The following is a 24963-nucleotide window of genomic DNA, read 5'->3' as shown; positions in this document are numbered from 1 at the left end:
ATATATATATATATATATATATATATATATATATATATATATATATATATATAGATTTCTATTATGAAAACATGGGGAAGATTTGGTAAAGGCCCACTTTTTTGGCACCAAATTTGATTCTATATAAACCCTAAAACCCAATCCCAAAGCCTAAATTTTTAAGACAGAGTTTGAAGAAAACTAGGAAAAAAAAAAACAAAAAAAAGCAGCTTTTTTGTTCAATGGCGATGGAAGCAAATGGGGTTGTTTCTTTTGCAGATAAACTGTTGTTTAAGCAGCAAAAGGAGGAAGCTTTCAACAATGGCGGCTCTCATCTTCATCTTGCAGTTGCAGAAAAGGTTGAAGATGACTCCATCAATGGTGTACCTCTCAACCATCCCAGCATTCCTGGTTGGTTCTCTGAGCACTGTCCTCAATGGCCAGGTTAGCGTTAAAGGATATTTAGTACTCAATTATAGTTTACTATCTATCATATTTTATTATAAGTCAAATATCTAGATAACTTTTTAATAAATATTATGGATGGTTTGTTTATACAGGACAGGCACACTTCTTAAAGGTGGACAAGGTTTTGTTTCAAGGCAAATCTGATTACCAATCCATGTTGGTTTTTCAGGTACTTTGCTAATTTAAACTCGTGTAAACCCGAGAACCTCTTAACGCATGTCTAATTACCAAAATACCCTTTTCAATAAAAGTACGACCGGCTGAGTTATGTTTAGATTAACGGGCAATTGATAATTAATGTGAAAATAGTGAATTAAAAGTTAGGGAAAAAGGTAAAGAAAGTAATAATTAATTAGGGTCATGCTTAATGGTAATTAATTAAATGCAGTCAGCAGCATATGGAAAGGTGTTTGTGTTGGATGGAGCACTCCAACTCACTGAGAAAGATGAATGTGCTTACCAAGAAATGATTACCCATCTTCCTCTTTGTTCTATTCCAAACCCCAAAAAGGTAATTTCCTTTACTCTATTTTATTTTATTTTCTTTTATTTTTAATAAATAAATAAATAAATAAATAAATATTATTCTTGATCAGGTTTTGGTGATTGGGGGAGGAGATGGTGGCATCCTAAGAGAAATTTCTAGGCATTCTTCCATTGACCAAATTGATATTTGTGAAATCGACGCTATGCTCATTGACGTTAGAAATTTGTATCTGTTCATATGTTTAAGATTTTGGATCGATCGATAATTTAATCGAATAACGGCTGTTTTTACAGGTGTACAAGAAATTTTTTCCAGAAATTGCAGTTGGGTATAAAGATTCTCGAGTGAATGTTCATATCATAGATGGTTTGATTCGATTATTTTTACTCTTTAATATTTTTTCTTTATTATTATTGGGATGGAAAAAAGCTAACCATTGTATTTTTGTTTCGAAGGAATTGCATTTTTGAATTCCGTTGCACCAGGAACTTACGATGCAATCATAGTGGACGCCTTCGATCCAATCAGTACAATAATATTTCTCTTATATTTATTAATATTATTTTCGTAAAAATTGGAGGGTAAAAGTGTAAATATTTTGGTTCGTTAGAGCCCGATGACGAAGTCGTGAGAAGTAGGTTGTTTGAGATGGTGGGAAGAGCACTAAGGGCAGGAGGAGTGCTTTGTATTCAAGCAGAAAGCCTTTGGTTTCATTGTCTTGACATTCAAAAGTTGATCTCAAAATGCCACCAAGTCTTCAAAGGCTCAGTTCAATATGCTTGGACCATTGTTCCTGCTTATCCCAGGCATCAAACTCTACTCCCTTTTCCATTCAAATCATTTCTTCTGATCTATTATTCGGGTTAACCTTTCCAAAAAACAAGAAAATCTTATGAATGTTGCGTCGTTTTGTTTTGTTTTGTCAGTGGGGTAATCGGTTTCTTGCTCTGTTCGACTCAAGGACCCAAAGTTGACTTCAAAAACCCGATCAATCCCATCGACTCAAACGGGAGTTTTGGAGTTGCTACCAAACCCCTGAAGTTTTACAACTCAGAGGCAAGCTTCCTCTTTCATCTTTCTGTTACTTTCAGTGTGAGAATGACGGGTGAAAAATTGAACCATCGACTTTTTTTTTTTTTCTCAGGTTCACTCAGCTGCATTTTGCTTGCCATCATTTGCAAAAAAAGGGAACGGGTTGGATCCAAATTTAAATGTTTGAATTTGCCACTCCCTTTGGATCATCAACTTTGCTATTTAGTCCTTCATCTTTTTTACTTTGTGAGAGATTTCCCATTATTTTTCTTAATTACTACTTTTGTTTGGTATTGGGATTGGCTTGCAAGTTCCCTTAATAATCCTTTACTTGTAATTTACATCAACTTTTCCATTACTCCTATTACTCCGGTCTGTCGGGTCATTCTAATAAACATCTCGCAACAGACATGACAACTTTTCTTCAATAGACATGTTTTAAAATTATGAGTTGACCGAGATGCATAACTGGTCAAAGCAAACAATATATACCACATATAGACTTAGACAGTTACATAAAACAAAAGAATAATAATAATAAAGCGAATAATTATCCCAACATGAAAGGGACATTATAATTAGAAGGTTGACAGAAATGTAATAATTAAAATTTAAAATCAATAAATCATTATCCTAAGACATTTTTTAAACCCTGATAATTATATAATAAAATCATTATCCTCCGACTAATCGGCAATTGGGTTGGTGGGTTCGAGGCCGGCCCAACCTTCTTGGCCCAGTTCTCCTAAAAATATGGGCCGGATCAAGCCCATTTACCCGGCTAAGATGAGTTGGTTTGTGTAGTGGATAAAATTAAAAGGCCAAATATAATATTAATAAATACAAAATGGTTTTGATAGGAAGTCGACAATAATTGCACGTAAAGAATTTAAAAAACCCTTCTTTTTTATATGTCACAATCACCAACCACTATATATACTTTGGAATTCTCTTTATTCCATTTCATAAAACGCCACCCATCTCTAAACTTTACTAAATACATAAATTTCCTCAAATTTTTTATTTTGCTTTTTTATTTTTTTTAATTAGGTGAAGAAAATAAATATTATTTATTTATTTATTTATGTCATCAAAGATATATATTAATTAATTAATTTTTTTTTATTTTTTTTTAGAGAAAGCCCAAAACAAAAAATCTAAAAATGACAATATTTGCTAGTAACGGACTTCGACTGTTACAAATGGTATCAGAGTCAGGAAGCGATGTGCCAGTAAGAAGGTTGAGCCCTGAAGGGAATGAACATGAAGTGATATACCAGCAAGGACGTTGAACCCCATAGAAGGTGGACTGGGTCTGGAAGGAAGTAAATTGAAGTGTTTTAAAAACTTGAAGGAAAGCTAAACCTAAATGAAAAAGCCCAAAAAAATATAATATCGCTGGCTGCAGCCGGAAGTATATATACATATTGAGAATTTAATTAAAATAGAAAAATAAAAATTTAAAATTTAAAGGATAAATTAATAAAAAAGGAGAAATAGAAAGGCCACGTCATGGGAAGAAAGGATAAGAGAGGAACATTCGATTGTCCCATCAAATCAAAAAGGGGTGGGCCCCACTTTCTTGCTTTTAACGGATAAGGACCGAAGACCTAATTTCTCTCCAAATTCCATTTTTTAATAAAAGCATTGATTCTCCGTAATCCTATTTAGTCAAATTTAAATTAAATTCAAAACGGCATTACTGTTTCCTCCACGCGCTTTCGCTTCTCAAATCTTGTCACGCGCCACAACGTTCCCGGATAACACGGGCTCCACGTTTCACGTGCTTTATTGCCTTTCAATTAATTTATTAATTATATTTCCAATTTATTTCTTTTCCTAATTAATTTACAGATATTAATTGGGGTCGCCTTGCATCCCATCATACACGCATTTTCCTCTCTTTCTTTCTTTCTTTTTTCTTTTCCAATAAATAAATCATCTGATTTTTTTCCAATAAACATTTTAAAAGATTTGTTTTTAAGAAATTTTAGATTATAACATAAGATTATGCATAAAATTATTTCAAAGTACATTATATTTAAATTTTATTATTATTTTAGATTATAGTTTCAGTTTATTCATATATCTCTACTTTATTTGATCTAGGGCAGAGTGCCAATTTAATAGTACTAGGTTGTTTTATATTTTTTTCATACTATTTTTTAATAAATAAAATATTATTTAACGATGTGTTAAATGGTTATGGTGAGAGTATGTACTAAAATGACGTGTAAGAATGAGGTGGAGAGTTACGTGTAATGGAGAGAGTGGGTCCACGTGGGGGAGGGGTGGCATTTGCTTTGAGGATAGAGATAGGGATGGCGTTTTTTCTTTTATTTTATTATTATTATTTTATTTTATTTTTTTGATTTTTTTGTTGCGTGAAAAAAGACGTACGAGATTATATAATCTCACATTTCCAAAGAGAGAGAAGTGCGGGGAAAAGGCATCGAAGATCATTGTCCCCTTCGCTTTAGATTCTATCCCCATCCAATTCCCTCCATATTCCACCCTCTCTTTTCCTTTTATTTACATTTTCTGCCACTCTCTCTTATCTCTCAATTCCCTTTAAATAAAATAAAAAATAAAATTTAAAATTTAAATTTACATATCATGCTTTATTTATAACACGATCTTTCATGTGAGATCTCATATTAGTTGGACAAGAAACAAAACATTCTCGATAATGGCGAAGAAACCTCTCTCCAGCATACCTATTTTAAAACGGTAAGAATGACTGTAATACAAAAATGACTAAAACATACATTATTTACTATTGATGGACTTGAACTGTTACAAATGGTATCAAAGCGTCCCATGTCAATTGGAGAGTGAAATAAAACATTTCTTATAAGGGTATAGAAATAAAACTGTGAGGCTGATGACAATATGTAACAAGCAAAAACAGACAATATTTGTAAGTGGTTAGCTTGAGCTGATGTCTAGACTTACGAAACTATTGATATGTCAAGTTTAGTGTCACCCATGTGTCCTACCAAATCGAAAACGCCTTGATTAGAATAGTGTTCCACTTGGACTTACCATTTATCCTTAGGATGTAGATAAACGAGTATGACACTAATAATCCTATCCTCTATAATTGCAATTTTCGAGATTACGAACACTCTATAACACATGTAAATTGTCGGTTACTTAACTTTGGTCTAACACTAGCTCCAATGTGACCCAAATATCAAGGGATAGTTTGACTATTTTGAATTCGTAGTCTCTAAGTCTTCATATTTATTCAACCATGCATGTGAAGAGAGAAGGATTACTATCATTACTATGAATGAAAGGGATAGTTTGGTAAAATGGCGTGGGATGCGCGTGGTCGAGCGGCCGCGTGCCGCCTCCCAACCAAATTAATTAAATCTGAAAACTGGGGTAGCCTCGTGTTTGGCTACCGGCAACCTATTTTTTTTTTTTTTTTTTTTTTTTAAATTTCACGAGCTGCATCCACCTCATCATAATCGCCTGCCAGCTCATTTCTTTTTTTTTTAATTTAAATTTATTTAAAATATATACGACATTATGGATAAAATCATGTTTAGTGTCAGTGGGATCCATTAAGCTTGGTGAATTTATTAATTTAAAAAACAAAATATTAATTAATTTGAAAATAAATATATAAATGACAAAATGAGTAAAAAACCTTTAAAACGTTTAAATATATAATGTTTCAACACGGGATGAATATTGAGAATTAAATAATATATTTAACTTAACGTATCTAAATGGGTAATTATAATTATTTAAAAAAATGTTAAAAAGAAAAAAGGTTGAAATAAAGGGATTAAGGTTAGGCAGGTCTTTGTTTGAAGGTTTGAACAGAAAATTTTAATATTATTTTCTTGGGAAACAAACAGAGGTCAAGCATTGGAAGGATATGATGAAAGAAATAAATAATTTAAATATTTAAAATAAATAATTTTTAATTAATTAATTAATTAATTTAAAAAAAAAAAAAAAAAGGAAAATTCAAACTTTATTGAAAAAATTAAAATAGACTCATTTCGGTCTTTTTTCCATCTCACTCATTTCCCCTTCTCCCCGGCAACTTCCTCCCTAATGTGAACGCAATTTCCCGCATTTTTTGACTACTTTATTTAAAATTAATAATAATAATAATAATAATTTATAAATAAAAGTGATTATTTATTTTTCTAATTTGCTTGTATATATTATAAATACAGTTATCTGTATGCATCTAAATATTTGGATTATTTATTAACATTATTATAAATTTTATTTTGACCAAAAAAACCCAATACTTATCCATTAAATTAAAAACTTGCTTATTCCATAAGAATGGGTAGGTAGAAATTTACTGAATCTAAAATGATTTATTATTTAAAAATTTTGACCCATAAAAAAATATTAATTTTAAATTCTTGTATGCCCATTTTATTAATGTTTAGTAATGGTAAGTAAGGATTCAATTGAAACAAAAAGTAAAAATAAAATAAAATAATTTTTGTTTTTTAAAGCAATAAAATAAACATTAATGCCCAAATTTAAAATTTAAAATTTAAAATTTGACCCATAAACATTGTTTACATATTTTTAGTTTAAAATATGATAAAAAGAATTTTTTTAGATGGAAACGAATTTTTATAGTTTGAGAATAAATAATAAAAAAGAAAAAAAAAAAGGATATAATGGTAATTAAAAGGGGACGTAGGAGAGGGTGGTTGTGTTGGTCTTCATCTCTTTATTGACTTTGTGGGTCTAAATCTGAATCCTTTAAACCCACCTTCCTTGGTTGAACAAAGGAATGCATTTTGACAAAAATCCCCAAACGGAACCTCTAAATGAATAATTTTAATAAAATAAAATAAAATAAAATAAAATATTTTTCATTAATTCCCTTTTATCCATTTCCATTTTTTCTTCTTACCCACAAAATCTGTCTCAAATCTTCTCCAACTTTCCAACCTAACCCTCTCATGAATTTCAGTTTCCAAACCCGTCCTCCTCCTCCTCCCTCTCCCCCTCCTTATTCCTTCCTTCTCTCTGTAATGCCGCGTCCCTTCCCTCTCTTCCGCTTCCCTGAAACCCCTCCAAATTAGATTCAATCCATTCCCTTTCTCTCCTCCACCTACCCACACCCTTTTCCCCGATTCTTCGTTGCTTCTCTTCTTCTCGATCGATCGTCTACGGAACCATCAATCCAGAGGTGGTCTTGTTTTCATTCCATTCCATTCAGGTACTCTGTTCTGTTCTTCTTTTCGTTTTCTTCATTACCTGGATTTCTCTCTTCTTAAGGAAACAAACAGATGAATGAATGGATGGATGATCTGGAAATCCAACATTTGGGATTTGTTTATTGTTCAACCTAAAAGCGATTACAAGAAACTGAATTGCAATTATTATATACTTTCCTTTACCCAACATTTCAGTAACTTAAAGGATAAGGATAACTGCATTTCCATTTGACATTTGTCCTTATCTTGTGTTTCAATTTTAAATTCATCTTGTCGGTTTAGATTTATAAAAAGTTGGATCAGATAACGACCAATTTTTTTTTTGTTCTTTATCCGTTTTTTTCCCCCCTCTGGATCTTCCTGCATTCTAATTGGCCCTTTTGAGGATTGATTCTTATGGTTAGCCCTTCAAATATCAAGAGGGTTTCCATAATCTCTTCTGTTTAGTTGAGCTGTTTAGACGATAATATAATGGAGTTGTTAAGTTCTTGATTTCGTGCTTTAACAATTGATTCGAAACTTGAAATGAGACATGTTTTATACGCTAATCTTCATAGTTGTCTGGCTGTGGTTATGAGTACATATAGGAGACTTCTTTGTTTCAACCATTAAGAGAACAATGAAGGTTTGAGATTTTCCTACATTTTTGTTTTCCTTCAGGTTCTTCGTAGGTAATCAGGAGTACTTTGTTCATTATTCTGTGTTTGTAACGTCGATCGGTAATCAATCGATTGGAACGATCTGATTGTTTACTGCCATGCTGTCAAGTTCTTGCTTGAGTTTGTTAGAGCTATCGTCTTCGGATATGTTGGATTTTCCTCCTACACCAAGAACCGTTCCACGGGTGTTGACTGCTTCCGGGATATTTTCCGATAAGGATTCGGAGGTTTCCTCGTCGAAGGGCCAAGGGAGAAAAATTATAGTGGCAAATTTTCTTCCTCTTCATGCTAAGAAGGATACAGATTCCGGGCAATGGAGCTTCAGTTTTGACGAGGATTCGCTTCTGCTTCAGCTGAAGGATGGATTCTCACCTGATGTAGATGTTATATATGTCGGGTCTTTAAAGGTCGATGTTGATGTCCGGGAGCAAGACGAGATTTCTCAGAAACTGTTGGAGGAATTTAACTGTGCACCGACTTTCATTCCTACGCACCTTCAGAAACAGTTCTATCATGGATTCTGTAAGCAACATTTGTGGCCACTTTTTCATTACATGATGCCGATTTCCCCTTACCATGGATCCCGCTTTGATCGACGTCTTTGGCAAGCATATCTTTCGGCTAACAAAAGGTTTGCCGATAAAGTTATGGAGGTAATCAATCTAGAAAAAGATTATGTCTGGATTCATGACTACCACCTTATGGTTCTCCCTACTTTTTTGAGAAAACGCTACAGTCGAATCAAGCTCGGATTCTTCCTTCATAGTCCGTTTCCTTCATCGGAAATATACCGAACTCTTCCTGTTAGAGATGAGATTCTGAGAGCGTTACTTAATGCAGACCTAATAGGTTTCCATACATTTGATTACGCTCGCCACTTCCTATCTTGTTGTAGTAGACTGCTTGGTTTGGAGTATGAATCTAAACGAGGGTATCTCACGCTCGAGTATTTTGGCCGTACAATATACATCAAGATTTTGCCTGTTGGGGTTCATATGGGTCGACTTGAATTTGCATTAGACCAACCACAGACTTCAATCAAGGTCAAGGAAATCAAAGAAAATCTCCAAGGAAAGAAACTTATTCTTGGTGTTGATGACATAGACATATTTAAAGGTATAGGTCTGAAGTTATTAGCTATGGAGCAGCTCTTGAGACAGCATCCAGAGTTACGAGGCAATGTCGTTCTGGTGCAAATTCTAAATCCAGCACGGAGCAATGGGAATGATGTACAAGAAGCAAAAAGAGAAACTTATGAGATAACCGAAAGGATTAACAAGGTTTTTGGTTGTCCGGGCTATCAACCTGTAATCTTGATTGATCATCCTATTCCTCCTCACGAGAAGATTGCATATTACGTATCAGCGGAGTGCTGCATTGTAAATGCTCTCAGGGATGGTATGAACTTAGTTCCATATGAGTACATTGTTTGTCGACAGGGAACTTCAAAAATGGATAAAGTCTTGGAAGTCTCCCTGAGTTCACCTCGTACCAGCACGATTGTCGTGTCGGAATTTATAGGTTGTTCACCGTCCCTAAGTGGTGCGGTCAGGGTAAACCCCTGGGATTTTGACGCTGTAGCTGATGCACTTTATGCAGCTGTCACCATGCCTGCTTTAGAGAAGCAACTGAGGCACGAAAAGCATTACAGATACGTTAGCTCTCACGATGTTGCTTACTGGGCTCGCAGTTTCTTGCATGATTTGGAGCGAGCATGCCAAGAACACTACAGCAAACGTTGCTGGGGCATTGGTTTAGGTTTAAGTTTCAGAATTTTGTCACTTTCTCCAAGTTTCAGGAAGCTTTCCATTGAACATATTGGCTCTGCATATCGAAACGCTTCTAGGAGAGCGATATTTTTGGATTATGATGGAACTGTGGTTTCCGAAACTTTGGTGGTCAAATCCCCATCACCTGAAGTCATTTCTATCATCAACAACCTTTGCACGGATCCAAAGAACACTGTGTTTATTGTTAGTGGCAGGGGGAAAGTTTCCCTCGGTTCATGGTTCGATTCGTGTAAGAATCTAGGTATTGCCGCTGAACACGGGTACTACTTGAGGTATCAAATTTAACCTACCAATTACATTCTTCATGTAATCTTATTTCGTTTAGTCGAATCAAACAGGTTTGATTCTCATATGGGGTCTTGATTTATTTGTAGGTGGAATAGGGACTCTGATTGGGAAGTTAGTCCATTGGCTGAAAACTTTGACTGGAAAAGGATTGCAGAACCTGTGATGAACCTATACACTGAGGCAACCGATGGTTCATACATAGAGACCAAGGATAGTGCCTTGGTATGGCACTATCAAGACGCCGATCCTTATTTTGGTTCGTGTCAGGCCATGGAGCTCTTGGACCACCTTGAAAACGTCCTTGCTAACGAACCCGTAGTTGTCAAAAGAGGCCAGCAGATCGTCGAAGTAAAACCACAGGTATTTACTGCTTCGGCTCACCTTTTCCTTGTCATCTCGTGGAGGCTGAGCAATTGTCGTCATCACTGCTACTGTGTCATTGTTTGCAGGGTGTGACTAAAGGATTAGTTGCTGAAAGAGTTCTTTCCACAATGGTCAATTCTGATAAAGCACCCGACTTTGTGATGTGCATTGGAGACGATCGATCCGATGAAGATATGTTCGAGAGCATATTGAGTAGAAGCTATAGCTTATCCCTTGCTACGCCCCCGATGATATTTGCCTGTACTGTGGGACAAAAGCCTAGCAAAGCCAAATACTATTTAGACGATACCGCAGACGTTTTGACCTTGCTTCAAAGCCTGGCCAACTGTTCTAGTAGCCGTAAACTGAGATCGAGTTTTGAAACTCCTGTTTTGTTCGAGGATGATGTTTGATGCCGAAGATCCAATCCGTCCTTGCACGTGCATTAAGCAAGAGTTGTCACGTTGGGAAGGTTTGTTTCACTTGATTTTCTTATTCCAACCTCTACGGAGTCGGGCTTGTTTCGGTTATACCCGATTCTTCGCCACAGTCACTGGTGCCAACGGATTCATATTCAGGAAGATAATTGCTTGGGTAGAGTTAAGTTGGTTTGGTGGTGTAAATAACTGCTTTCACGATACTCGTTCTTCGCCTTCTCCCGGATTCGAGAGTAGCAGAGAACAAGATCGCCATTGGAACCTAGGAATGGTATAAAGTTGTTTTTCTTCTTTATTTATTATTATTTCTTTTTTTCTTTTTGACAGATATAGTGAAGAACAGGTTTCAGATACAAATTATAATTAGCCATAGCTTTGTACAATTGACGAACTGGTTTAGTTCTTACAGAACAATCATTCTTTTTATAAAGGGTTTCATGTTCTTACAAAGCCTTTCTTTTGATTAATCAAGGATTCATTGTTCTTTCAGGTAACCATTCTTTTCTATATAAGAAATCCTTGTTCATTTTTGCTCAAAAATTGGCGGGACATTGAATTTCCCATTCATCGAAGAACCCGACTTCCTCTCGTTTCTTCACGATTTTCTGTTGGAAATGAATAATGACGATTGACTTTGCCCTCTCCATCGCTCGGGGGAGGGATTTGTTCCTCACTTTTGAAGTTCCTTCTCTTCCTTTTTTTATGAATCGCTTTTTCCATCGATTTTGCTGGAGCGTCTCTGTGTTCTTGATTTCAGTTTGGTAGCGCATTCATTATTCTCCCTTAAATCGTTTCCATGGTTTCTCGTTACGGAACATCTTCTTCTCGCTGTTTTTTTTTTTGTTCAAAATCTGAATAGATGCAGATTCGATATTAAAAAAACACATCGTCATACTGAAATGATTTCTTGAAATGCAGTAATAATCCTACTATTGAATCAAGTATGAACATATTTTTGTATCATGAAAGTGGTTGGTGGAGTGGGATTCACAATCGGAACAACTACCAAATTGTTTCATAGTTGAAGTTCATTATTTGTGTTTGTGATTATTACTTAGTGTTTGAATTATTATAATAAGAATGCAATGATTTGTTTGTTGAAGGTGTATTCTCCTTGTTGATTGCTTCAACCCAACACAAAGGCTCCAAGGCCTGCCTGTGGGGACCCTTGAAAGTTGGTGATGCTTTCAGTAAGTCTCTCACCTTTCTTTTCTTTTCTTTTCTTTTTAAGCTAATTTTATTCTTATTTTTTTAATTATAAATTTAGTCCCTAATCTCTTCCGTACAAAATATATATATATATATATATATATATATTTAATTACGAGATTTTTTCATTTTTTATTAATTTTTAGGATTTGTTTGTATATAATAAGTAAGATTTTCCATTTGTTTGAATATATAGTCTATTACATAATAATGAGAAGAAAAAAAAAAAAACATTCAATAATATTTTTTAGAAATGAAATCATTTTCGAAAATAACTTATGCAAAATGTTTAAAAGAAATATACAATGCATACAACAACAAAACGTCCTGTCGCTCGAAGTTGTTAATGTAAGCTACCTACCAGCTAGCAAGGACGATAAGTCAGTGCGAAATGGATGACGACATGTCGGATTAAAAAGTGGGACCCATCTTGATTTAGTGATTGGGTACAACGAAGCATCGGTCCCACCTTTATCCTACTCTTGGAACACCGGATTAGAATCCCCGCTTCCCTCCAAACAACCGCTCCAACGTCTCTAGATAAACTCGAATGAATGGTTACTCCCGGTGGTATTTGGATCGGTTAGTCGCTTCAAATCCGTTTTGGTGACCGGAAGTGGCCGGTCACACACGTCAAAGCTGGTTTCAGTTTCATTTTGATTGTGGCGCATAGGACTGCTGACAGAACCCATCGGTACAGTTCGATAATGGCGTATCCAGATGCAGAAGAGCCTCCTCCTTGCGAAGCGGATAGTTCCAATTCTTTGTTGCCGACCACCAGGTGCGGCTGTTTCCGGTTATCGTGCTTGGAATCTCGCCGTGCGGTAGCCGTCGGGCCATCATGGTGGGAGAGAATTAGGGCGTCGCAGGTTCACAGCGAGGGGCGCTGGTGGGCGCGAGGCGTTAGGGTTATTTTGAAGATCCGAGAGTGGTCTGAGATAGTCGCTGGACCGAGATGGAAGACTTTCATTCGCCGATTTAACCGGAATCGGAACGGTAGTGGTGGTGGTGGTGCTGCTGCTGCTGGTAGGCCTGGGAAATTTCAATACGATCCCCTGAGTTACGCTATGAATTTTGATGAAGGTTCGAGGCAGATTGGGGAATTGGACGACGATAATGACGACTTCAATGGGTATCGGAACTTCTCTGCTCGTTACGCTTCAATACCGACGCCGTTGAAGACCGGAGGAGCCACTGGGAAGGATATATCTACCGTCGCGTAAAGGTGCGTTGATTCTACTAAAATACGCCGTGTTTAGTGCTGTTATTATCCAACATTGAGCTAGGTGACATGTGACATCGTCGGCCCATCACCTCCCCCAGTAGATTTCTCCTCCTTTTTTTACTCTCAGAAGTAAATACGTTTCAATACGTTTCAATTAGAGGGTTTTTTTTTTTTCTTCCCAAAAAGAATATATTCTTTTATATAAATTATGTCCTCATAGTATATAATAATATTGATTTGGGGACTTGCTTGTCTGAAGTGGGTGTAATAAAAAGCTGTATAATGTTTGTATATGTATTGAATAGTGGGCTATGTTTGACACTTTCTTCCCCTCCTTTTCACCGTTCCGCAATGAGATTGGGTTTTTGTGGAAGGCACAATACTCAGATTTAAGGTGTTTTCAGATGTGGCTCAAGTTTGTAGTTTTAAATGTTAGGTGGCATGTCAAACCTCTCGAATTGTCTCGACCCTTCTTCAGAGTCATCGAATAAAGTACACCATAAAGTACACCATTTCTCCGACATTCGAGGATTCTATTGACATAGCTAAGTTAAAGACATAGACTTTGATACCATGTTAGGAACCTCAACCTTCCATAATAGTATGATATTGTCCACTTTGAGCATAAACTCTCATGATTTTGATTTTGGTTTTCCTAAAAGATCTCGTACCATTGGAGATGAATTTATAAACCTATGATTAACCCCTTAATTAGTCTAACGTGGGAGGTCAAAGGAAACAAAAAGGACCAAGGAAATTGTTATTGCTGAAGAAAGATGGAAGCTTAATGATATGTTTGGGTTACAAACAGGTAGGCTACAAGTTCTTTTCTGCTTCACGTCTTTTGGAGTTCATTGCCTTTATGTTGAGTAAAACATCATGTACAATCCATGGGAAGCTAAAGTAGAACATATCTTGTTTGAAGTAAGAAGGGTGATAAGTTACATGATACCATGCAGAAGCCATCATCTTGTGTTCATGTGGGGCGCAGCTATTCTCGAACCATTCTTTGGCCTCCTTACGTACACACTTAACTGAAAGCAAGATCCGATCCTTCATATCGCCGTACTTGCGATTGTCACGTTGTAAATACGATGCTCGACTTCGAAGATCGCCCATCAATATCTCATCTTCAAACTCTGCCCCATAGTAGTTCATCAAAATGCTCATTTTTTCAATGTACATGACTTTGAAACTTTCAGCTGTTTCAAGGAAAGCTTCGAAGCCATCCACTTCAAGATCATGATCATAAATTGCTCTAGCAGTCTCCTCTGTCCACACAAGTCTTGACCTTTCTTGCTCCATCGTCTTAACCGCAGCCCTGTAGAGTTTTCCTAGTACATTATTGGATTTGTACATTGGTTTATCAAATCTCTCCATAAAATCTGGAAACTCCCTAGGTTTTAAAACTCGAGGCATCTCCGCTGGCGCTCCGGTTTTTGCATAATCGACTGCCATTGAGTGCAGTGCAGCCAGCTCTAAACATTTTGAGCTTAGGGCTTTTTTCGGTTCACGGTCTGCATGAACTAAATGTGCAGTCGAAATGGCACCTAATGTGTCGTTGATCATATAATCAACAAAAAACTTCTGAATTTCCTGAAAATTTCAATGATTCAACAAACCAGAGGATCAATTTCTGTTTTGAATTTCAAATTGCATAATATGCATATTTGATAATTTCATATACCTCTAGTGTTACATCGTGATCCATTATACGTGGCCTCCGTCCCGTATAGTCCATCGGTGCTTCGGTTTTGGGCGGAATCAGATTCTCGTCCCAACTTATGAAATATAAATCTCCATCAAGATCACCACCAGAACATTCATTTGTATGTGGCCTGCAAAAAAGATTCAACAGTGGCAGAGTATTGAATAAATTTTAGCTATGTTTATGAAGCCTACAAAAAAAGTGTACCTTTCTCCTTTCTGAGGAAATATAAGACAGTCCACCAATCCCTTCTCCTCTAGTTCTACATGGAAAATAGCTTCAAGAACCCTTACATCTCCTGGATGAAGACATGGATTTTTTGTAACAACTACCTTCCCGAGCAATATAGATTTCGTCTCGTCTATCTTATGGAAGTAGTTCTGGTTCCTGTCCCGAAGCTCGGATTTTGTCAAGGTTATGCAGGCATAAACTTGGCCATAGTTTAATATACCAGTTTCATCCAAGCAGCCTAGGAGGATCCGGCCCTTTGGAACAAATATTCTACATCTACTTCTTAAATCAGAAAACAGGTTCCAATAGTGTGCTTGAAGCATCATTGAGAGGTACGGTTCAATATTAGGCTCGTACCCGTGGTTTAACATCTGCACCAGAATGTTATTAGAATCAGCACCGTTCAGATTTTCCAAGACGTTCAAAGCAGCGACTTTATCCGTCAGCATTCTCCTTAGAAGATGTAGTTGCTCTTGCTGCAGTGCCTCGAAGCTTTCGTCCTTCACTCCCAAAGTTGACAAAAGAGTAACGATCTCTCGATTTAGATAGCAAGGCATGGAGTCGCTGCACTTGGTAACATTGAGCATCTTGTTCTTTGATTCGAATTTAAGCATGCTATCACGCAAAGATAGTTTACGAAAGGAATTACGATCCACAGCAATGACACCTTTGTATCCACCATATCGAATTTGAAATGCTGAAGGGATATGAGTCAATCCACACTTGTCAGCTACTTGCCTTGCAAATGAAAGCGAAATTTTTCCGATACCATCTGAGAAGCAGTAGTCAATACCATCAGAATTCACTTCGATATCGGGTATAATCTCAACATCTTGGGTAGGAACAACAAGAGTTTGAGTGGAAGAACTGAACAATTGACCCATCCTAGCTGCACATTTGGAGATACTACGAATCTTTTCAAAGCAGCCCATCCACTGTCTAATTTCTTCTGCTTTCAAGTTGTCGCTCGAAGCAAACATCCAAACAGAGTTCGATCGGAGTTGACTAGCTGAGAAGGCCAAGAACTCAAACCTTTTGGCTCCAATAACAATTCCATTTCGAAGAATACTAACTATTCGGTGATAGATTTCAGTTCTATAAGGTTTCGAGAGTAAGCCACGCTGTATACTCGTGGTAACGGCACCTGCAGGAAGCTTACTCCAGTCCTCTTCAACAAAAGTAACCCTCATAAAATCAGAAGCATATGATGCAAAGTTTTTCACAACATAATTAGAAGTTTCAAGCTCAGGTCCCAAACAATAAATTCTTGATGGTGTAACAAGAACTCTATAGCAGTTCATCACATTATTCGACAACCTCTTTTGAGACAACGAAGGAAGAACTTTGCAGTTCCTTTTTAGAACATGTAATTGGGTCTTTAGAAACGACAAGGGATCATAACATATGAACTTCAGCTGATGTAACCTTTGAAGTATATTCAACGCAGTGTCAGTACCTAAAGTGCTAAGGAATTCAATCAGATCATTGCTGGCTGCAGCAAGGCTAATTTTCTGCATATGAACTAAGGAATTGAGCTGATATTGAAGCTCATAAGCTAGATTAGAAACTAACCCAGATTTTATCAGAGGAACAGCCTCTGAGGTAGAGCCAAATTCTCCACCATCCTCTAACGTAATATCTTTTGGAGTTTCCCTGTAAAGTGGGAAACTAGAAAAGATATCTGAAGCCTGCAAATCTTCTTCAACTTCCCAACAAAAGGAAGTGGACTGACCTATTGATCTCAGAGAAGAAAACTCTGTTGTCCGAATCCAAAGATAATCATGTTCTTCTTTGCATAGACGGTAGCGACTGCTGCTGAATTTGGAAGCCATGTTTGATCCAGAAATCCTTTTATATATTCTCGGCGCATATTTGAGCTGCAAGAACAAACAACAATTTGATTCATCGTGAGATTTAGTGAAACGCGGGCATACAAATCAAATCATCGCCATAGTCATTGTGGGAATTTACCTTTAGGAGAAGTGCGTTCAATTTCTCATCTCCCAAACAATATCCAGTAGTTTCGAGAATTTCCTCAAACATCACTTCAAGCTTATAGCACTCGTCTTCGTGCCATATCCAGAACTCCACCCTCCTCCTCTCCGGCATAATCCAAGCTTTTACACCTTCCCAAGACTCCAAAACACTCATGTGATCCTCTTTCAGCATAAAACCCACATGCAAAACCCCGTTCTCGGTCCTGTTTCTGGCGTGTATTGGCCTCACAATAATGTCATCGTTGGTCTCGGAGAATCTCAGGTTGTGGGTGTTGAAGACGAGGTTGTTTTGAACGGAGAGGGACTGGGCTTTGGATTTGGCCTCGAGTGTGGTGAACTGTACGCGACCAGAGCCGCGCGATTTCCAGTTCTTTCGCTCGGTGAAGATTTCGATGGCGAAGACGGAGTCGGGACCCAATTTGGACTTGAGAAAGGTCAAGAGGTCTTCGGCAACGGCGGATTCAGGAACGTTTGAGACCCTTAAGGTGGATCTCTTCGGCTGACCCATTGCCGGAAGATGGTCGCGCCGACAGCCCTTCAACAAATTTAATGGCGAAGTGATGCTTGGGAGGAAGAAACGCCGGGACTCGGGGGAGTGTCTGTCGATGCGCCCAGCGTTCCTTTCTTCCCTCCCTTTTTGTTTTTTCTTTTTCACATTAGTTTTTATTTAACAAGTGAAATTACAAGTTTAGCCTTCAAATTTTGTTCAATTTTTTAACTTTTTTTCAAAAAGTTCAGACACCAAATAATTATAGATATATATATATGTGTGTGTGTATATATATATATATGTGTGTGTATATATATATGTGTGTGTGTGTATATGTATACATATGTCGTATGAAGTCTATTTGATTAACTGATAAAAGTATTGTAAGGTTGCTGCTTTAATCTTTGTCCCCTACTGGACTGTCTGCTCGTACATTTGAATGAAAATCTACTAATAATCTAACACTTAGGTTCGCCATTTTCGATACTATAATCATACAAACCAGTCAAAACATAGAAACCCGAACATCGAAATCCAGTAGCTGCTGCTAAATGGAGAAGAAGAAATCATTGATATCATATAATGCCTAGCCTTGCCTTGCCTTCACTTCCCGTTAGGGATCGGCATGTCCAGCAACGTCGTCGTCGTCGTCGCTTGAACCACTTTCGTTATCGCTCATTTCATCCTCTTCACTCTCGTCTTCTGATGTGCATTTAATGTCATTCTCCTTCTTCGCGAATCGTTCACAGTACTCTGTACCCACATGGACGTTGATATTGAAATTGAGTTATAATTCATCAAAGTTTTGTTAACACAGTGAGAAAGATTTACCTTTAACTTTCTCATCATACTGTTTCCGATCCTTCATCATAAGCGATGCTGCGTCGCCGTTAAGCGGGTCTGAAGGATTCGGATAAAGGAGAAGCTGAGGAAGAAAAACCTCGAAAACGTTTAAAAGATCTGCAAACCCCAAAAGAAAGAGGTAAGAATCAACACAACCATGAGTCTCAGTACAGAACAGATAAGCACAAAATACTGAGGTTTAGCGAGGATGGGGGCGACGGGTAGTTACCGAACATCGGACTCCAAGACTGGTTAATCACATCCAAGCACACAGAACCAGATCTGCAGGTTAAATACTTGGGTAAGAATAATAGGTGATACCATTTGATGGTTTGTTTAAAAAGGAAAATACAATTCCTTACAGTTCATCAACATTTGGGTGGAAGATCTTGTTCACGAAACCGATCGAAGGAGACTTATATGGATATGCATCAGGAAGCTCGACACGAATTTTCCAAACGCCAGTTTCGTATAAGCCTGCAAGGATCAATCAAGGATACTTAACTTACTTCATGGATTAATACTCTCTAGGAACAGGCTGCACCTCTTAAGTGAAACAGTGTCCATGAATTACACAGGAAAGCAGTGGAAAAACACCTCATTTCAAGGATAAATTTTCAGGAGACTCCAAATAACATAAACGAATTCGGTTTAGACTGCCAAACAAGAACGACTACGAAATGCATCATATTGGACAGAGGTGAAAGTCGAGCAATACTTTGTTTGGGACCATGGAAGTCCACATTGAATTCATTTAGTCCATCATTTATCATCTCCACATTGTAGTCACTCATCATCCTGGACAACACAAGCCAACGTAACGTAAGAGATAGCGCACCTATTGAAATCACCACAATGCTGGGCCAGTTCTAGGCGAGCATGATCAATATGTTTTCTAGTTAGCATAGCAACAACACGACAAGCACTACTTTTGCTGCCATGGTCACTCTCGGTTACAGCTCACTACAATCATCACTGTGTTCAAGGACTATAAACACACACCATGGAACTTAACTAGCTTCATATGATTGTCTACAAAACTTTGATATTCTTTTTGCAGGTAAAACGTGGAATAGAAGAACTTCGTGAGCATCGTTAACACGTGTTACTTTCCTCTAACCTATTGCAGTACTAGTAAGTAAATCATTTTCATATTCAACATAGCATCTCCTTGGTTGTCGAAAGGCTCATAAAAAGTCATCCGCAAAGACCATATAGAACAATCACAATAACGAATGACTCAAATAGGAATAGGAAATGTTGATAAATAACAAGGGTATCTATCTTACAATTTCATGACATCCATTTCTCTCCTTTTGCTTGGAGATGACATCGTGAACGAGCGAGCTGCACTTCCAAAATCTGCCACAAACCCATATGCTTGAACATTAGAAGTTACTACTAGAGTACACTTTTTAGAAGAAATGAAGTGAAAAAGACTCGGGGCAGCTCTCCACAATGGTACGATATTGTCCACTTTGAGCATAAGCTCTCATGGCTTTGTTTTGGGCTTCCCCAAAAGGCCTCGTACCCATGGAGATAGTATTCATCACTTATAAACCCATGATCTTCCACTAAATTAACCAACGTGGGACTCGCTCCCAATAATCCTCAACAGCTATGGCCGAGCTTTCGCCTAACCCGAGCAGTGAATCAACCCATACACAAATACAGACAACCTCAAGGTTCTACTTGCCTGATTGTATATTAAAAAGAGATTTGAAAACTTTTTGACAAAGTATCAGCAACGTTATGATCTGGAAAGTTGATACAGATAGTCATATGTCTATATATTTCTACATGCTTCGAAACAAAAGGAACGGCAAATGAAAGCATCCAAGATTTGCAGATCTTTGTTCATATGGATTTGGTTGCCTCATGAACAATAAATAGTACAGGGCATCCATGTGCTAGGAAGTTTACACATGAAAATCTGGAGAGATAGTGGAAGTAAGTAACCAGTTTCAACAAATGGCAGAAAAGGATCTGATATCATTCAAAATGATGCATCTCCAATCCAAAACAAACCTGCTTCTGATGTTCATGCGCAAACATCAATCCGAGAGCTAATAAAATGAAATATAAAAGGCCTGGTGGGTGATCAGCATATGATCAGACAAGGAAATGGCTGGTGGGTATGAATGCTAATCACAACGACAAAGGGCAACTAGAATGCTAGATCATATCCTCCACTAACAGACCCAATTTGCAGGATCTCATTTAAAACAGGAACCCCTCATAAGTTAAGCAACGCAAGAAGAAGAAGAAGATTCAAGAGCAAGAAATGTGAAGATCTGTGTAAATTGGTATGAAAGTACCTTAGAAGAAGCAGAGAAGGAAGCCCGTTTCACAGGACGATGCTTGAATTGAAGTGGGTAACGGAGAGTCCCGTGAACCGACCGGAAATGAGGAAGGGGGGAAAGGGAAGATTTATAGAGAAGAGAATGAAATTGGGGGAGGAGGAATCGAGACGGTGCAGATGTTGGAAAAAGGAGGCAACTACGTGGCAAGGCAAGGTAAAGGTTCCTCTGCTTTGTGGGGTTATGGCCTCAATTTCACTGTCATAACATAACAAAACCATTGCCATTTCGGACCCCATCGGCTTTCTGGGAGTTTGAAAGTGGGGGCTTTCCTTTTGCTTCCGCCTATCCAGGTTTTGGCATGGCCGTCCAAGGCTTCACTGTCAACCATAACCTCCATCCATCTCTACCCATTATGGCAACATTATGTGTTAGCCATGATGCCATGGAATAAAGCAAGATGCCCATGATTTATGCAACGCATAAGCACTATTCCCAAATTTTGAATTAAAGTACTTGCTTTTTCAATTTTACATTTTAAGCCCATCATTTCCAGCCCAACTTTAGCCCAAATTTTTGTCTCTAATATTTAGAGGAAGGTCGATCTTTTACATTGAACCAATGCAAGAGATTATTTGAATCGGCAGCTCTCCGGCCAGATCAACTTCGAAACATGCAATCATCGACGGCCGACCGCCGACCCAGATGCTATAAGAAGAAGAATAGCGGAGGATGGGCTCTAGCACGGCGGCGGAACCTGACTACTTGGGAGGTTGCTTAATGAGGATCAGAAATGGTTGAAATCCATGGATGTAACACTGCTGATCCTTGAAGAAATCCTCCAAGTCCAAGGGCCTGAATCTGATTGATCCATATTCCACAACCAATTTAGGGTTTTGAAGTTGGCCCAAAATTCTCCCGCGGAGCCCAGACCAGGTATAATTTTAAATGAAAACAAAAATCAAAACTTTGGCAACACAACTCATCCAAAGGGCCACATTTGCATGATTAATCCTTTTTTTTATTATTATTAAAAAAAATTATTATTTTTTTCCTTTTAATTCTGGTGAGGCATAGTTATTATGTTTACTTAATCTTTACTTATTTCTTCAACCGAAAGTTCCCAATAATTTTGAAAATTAGTTGTTCGTAGACTCACCTTTTTAGCCTTCAAATTAATTTTAATACCAATAATACAAAATAGCTCACATCCCTACTTTTATATATATATATTAAGAGATGTAAAACAATTTAAAAAAAAAAAAAAAAATTATAAACCTAAAAACCCTTCAAGATTTGAACTTATCTCATAGGTGGAAGAAGCATAATGGGGTTTGTTTGTAGGAACTAGAAGCCTTTTGATTGGGTAATGAAACCCAAAAGGGTGTCTGTTGTTGATGAAAACAACGGGGAAGGAAGGGGAGAGTGAATAAGTGAGATTCATGTGATTTACTGCTCTCTCTCTCTCTCTGTTGCGACCCTTTTTTCCTTTCCTCTTCTTCTTTATCTCTCTCTCTCTCTCTCTCGAATTGTTGTTCCCATCTGGGTTTTGGTTTCTTCAATGGCTTCCAGTGCTTCAAGGTTCATCAAGTGCGTCACCGTCGGAGATGGGGCTGTGGGGAAGACCTGCATGCTCATATGCTATACCAATAACAAATTCCCCACTGTATGTTCTGTTCTTCTTTTAATCAAAACATTCATCTCCTTTCTGGGTTCTTTTTGTTCTGTAGTTTCATCTTCTAATCTTGTACTGCTAATCAACTTTGTGCTCCAATTCCAATTCCCCTGCAGTTCTTCTTCTTGAGGCTTTCTTTTACTTTCTTGTATTCTAATTCAAAATGGTTCTTGCTTCCTCTCCTGCCTTGGTGTTATGATCATAATTGCCTGTGTTTTTTCCAACAGAAAACATAATCAATTGTGTGTTATCAGGATTACATACCCACGGTGTTTGATAACTTCAGTGCCAATGTGGTGGTGGAAGGCACCACCGTCAATTTAGGCCTATGGGATACAGCCGGTACACCCTCTTTGTTGCTTGCTTTAATTGAAGCCTTGAATTTTAGACTCTAAAACTTGGCTTTGGTTGTAATGCCATACAGGTCAAGAAGATTACAATAGGTTAAGGCCATTGAGCTACAGAGGAGCTGATGTTTTCATCCTTGCCTTATCGTTGGTTAGCCGGGCGAGCTACGAAAATGTACTTAAGAAGGTGACTAAATCTAAGCCTTTTCTTTTCCTAAGCTCTATCATCTTTACGTTTGTAACTTGGAATGTCTCATGGTTAGTGGATTCCGGAGCTTCAACATTACGCACCTGGAGTCCCGGTGGTGTTGGTTGGCACCAAATTGGGTAGGCCATCTTCTTTCTGATATTAGTGCATTTGTTTCAAACTTCCTTTGTTTAGTCTAAGTAGTTGAAATGAAGTAGATTTAGATATAACCAAAGCAAATTTTATCTCCTTTATTTGTTGAAAAGGAGGTAGGAGTGGAGAAGAGGTTGACTAAAGTAGGCATGCTTGCAAACAGGAAAGTCATTGACAAGAACCCCCCTTGTCTTTGTTTAGAATGCCTTCCGAAGGGCGGGCCCTTGTGGTTTTGGATGCGAGTTTAGAGTTTAGAGTTTAGACCAAGGTCCTGGTTCAGGCCTCCGAATGGAATGATACTTAATCAGAGAAGAACGTTGTCGTCTCTTCGATCTAGTGTTAGGATGTTGTTTGTTTGTGGGATGGGGTAGATATTTATAAAGAGGTGATGCTTTCAATGGTTAGAATTATTGAGAGGAGGACCAGCCTATGTACTTGCAGACGAGTTAAAATGTTTGGAGGGGGCCAAATAATAATTCAGATAGCAGGTGCAGGTGCAGGTGCAGTGCAGCTAAGCACGGCCATTTAAAGAGGAGAGGTAGTTGGGTTCTTGGTAGATACTCTTTTATGCTCCATTGGCTCTGTTTTAGCTGATTGTTTAATACCTTTTGACACCAAACTCATTTTCATATGCACTTACCATCACAAAGTTCTTACTCTTCGTTCTTAAGTTATTGATGCAAATGATTTATTGTGTTTCCATACCGTACATTCTATCAATTAAATGCAACAATCTTGGATTAACTTGTGATCGTTCTCGTTGCTTAGATCTTCGAGAGGACAAATTCTATTTGGCTGATCATCCCGGATTGGTGCCCGTAACCACTTCGCAGGTGATTGTTTTTCTAGTTCGATATGCTCGGAGGGGAGAGTAGGAAACTACACTGCTTGCTTTTACCTCATGGTTATGATGAATTTTAACTCTTAATATTGATGGTTCAATCAAATCAGGGTGAGGAACTCCGTAAACAAATTGGTGCCACATATTACATCGAATGCAGCTCAAAAACACAGCAGGTACTCACTTCACAACATTCTTTACCTTACATGTTGCAAATTCGTGAGCTATTATAATTAACATAGAACTTAGGATTAGTGTTCATGCGGTTCGACTTGGATTGTTTAATTGGTATTGCAGAATGTGAAAGCAGTGTTTGATGCAGCAATAAGGATGGTTATCAAGCCACCACAGAAACAGAAAGAAAAGAAAAGGCCACAGCGTGGGTGTCTGCTGTGAGTTCTCTTATCTTCTTATCAATCCCTCTTAAGCCCAAGTACGTACATTTATATGGCTGTTCGACTTATGCTTGGGTTTTTTGGACGCAGAAACGTATTTTGTGGAAGGAACCCTACAAGGCAAAGTTGAGAGCAGCTTATATAGCAAAACAACAGAGGGTTGTTTGGGGAAAGTGAAGCAAAGCTAGGAGTAAATTGGCTTGTAATATGAGTAGCTGTAATTCTCTTTATCGTTCTTTTAGTTGCTCCTTTGTATACAATTATTTTGGGGAAGGATATAATGGCGTAAACTCATGGTTTCTCTCTCCATTTGGCATTTAGTATACTCCTAAATAAATAGTAAGTCAAGTAAGTAGGCTACTCGCTCACTCCCTTATAAACCTGCTGCTGCTCAAAACCTGTCCACATGCAACAATACTATTCCATGAAACAAGATGGTATGACGTGAAGAGGCTTCAAGCCAGTGTGGGAAGGGGGCTATTTATGTTTCTACATGGAAATATTTTTACTTAAGGAATTCGAAGGCTTTTACAATTCCTCCAAAAAAAAAAGAAAAAAAAAAGAAAAAAAAGAAAAAAAAAGTGTCAGCTAACGATAACCACTCTGCCAAAACGTTGTGTAAAGAGAAGGGTCGATCCCTATATAAGGA

General features: G+C 37.7%; 6 protein-coding genes across 6 annotated transcripts; 4 read left to right on the top strand and 2 right to left on the bottom strand.

Annotated features, from left to right (window-relative positions):
- Positions 1-181: 181 nt before the first annotated feature.
- LOC111779999 (spermidine synthase 1-like) lies at positions 182-2246 on the top strand. The gene is made up of 9 exons (XM_023660230.1): positions 182-423; positions 540-616; positions 836-958; positions 1044-1148; positions 1228-1300; positions 1390-1461; positions 1545-1740; positions 1861-1990; positions 2079-2246. Exons 1-9 carry the CDS (start codon positions 222-224, stop codon positions 2151-2153), a joined length of 1053 nt encoding a protein of 350 aa, XP_023515998.1. The 5' UTR covers positions 182-221; the 3' UTR covers positions 2154-2246.
- Positions 2247-7259: 5013 nt separating this feature from the next.
- On the top strand, positions 7260-11163 carry LOC111780223 (probable alpha,alpha-trehalose-phosphate synthase [UDP-forming] 9; the record flags this gene model as incomplete). The annotated part of the gene is given in 3 exon segments (XM_023660560.1): positions 7260-9897; positions 10000-10273; positions 10363-11163. Coding segments are annotated over 3 exon segments (2565 nt in total). The 3' UTR covers positions 10690-11163.
- Positions 11164-12246: 1083 nt separating this feature from the next.
- On the top strand, positions 12247-13468 carry LOC111780229. The gene has a single exon (XM_023660570.1). It carries the CDS (start codon positions 12630-12632, stop codon positions 13143-13145), a length of 516 nt encoding a protein of 171 aa, XP_023516338.1. The 5' UTR covers positions 12247-12629; the 3' UTR covers positions 13146-13468.
- Positions 13469-13882: 414 nt separating this feature from the next.
- LOC111780221 (RNA-dependent RNA polymerase 2) lies at positions 13883-17728 on the bottom strand. Its single transcript, XM_023660559.1, has 4 exons — positions 17058-17728; positions 15063-16963; positions 14835-14985; positions 13883-14743 (listed from the first exon to the last, which is right to left on the bottom strand). The coding sequence occupies exons 1-4, from the start codon at positions 17589-17591 to the stop codon at positions 13964-13966; spliced, it is 3366 nt and encodes a 1121-aa protein (XP_023516327.1). The 5' UTR covers positions 17592-17728; the 3' UTR covers positions 13883-13963.
- Positions 17729-17919: 191 nt separating this feature from the next.
- Positions 17920-20954, bottom strand: LOC111780226 (ubiquitin-conjugating enzyme E2-23 kDa-like). Its single transcript, XM_023660566.1, has 7 exons — positions 20735-20954; positions 19706-19778; positions 19135-19214; positions 18779-18893; positions 18646-18698; positions 18405-18533; positions 17920-18326 (listed from the first exon to the last, which is right to left on the bottom strand). Exons 2-7 carry the CDS (start codon positions 19747-19749, stop codon positions 18187-18189), a joined length of 561 nt encoding a protein of 186 aa, XP_023516334.1. The 5' UTR covers positions 19750-19778; positions 20735-20954; the 3' UTR covers positions 17920-18186.
- Positions 20955-22035: 1081 nt separating this feature from the next.
- Positions 22036-24623, top strand: LOC111780225 (rac-like GTP-binding protein ARAC8). Its single transcript, XM_023660565.1, has 8 exons — positions 22036-22382; positions 22646-22733; positions 22816-22925; positions 23002-23065; positions 23847-23911; positions 24030-24095; positions 24217-24311; positions 24405-24623. Exons 1-8 carry the CDS (start codon positions 22278-22280, stop codon positions 24442-24444), a joined length of 633 nt encoding a protein of 210 aa, XP_023516333.1. The 5' UTR covers positions 22036-22277; the 3' UTR covers positions 24445-24623.
- The last annotated feature ends 340 nt before the right edge of the window (positions 24624-24963 follow it).

The sequence above is a fragment of the Cucurbita pepo genome, chromosome LG18 (assembly GCF_002806865.2).
Source record: "Cucurbita pepo subsp. pepo cultivar mu-cu-16 chromosome LG18, ASM280686v2, whole genome shotgun sequence".
NCBI lineage: Eukaryota > Viridiplantae > Streptophyta > Magnoliopsida > Cucurbitales > Cucurbitaceae > Cucurbita > Cucurbita pepo.
This window is presented reverse-complemented; position numbering and strand designations above follow the sequence as displayed.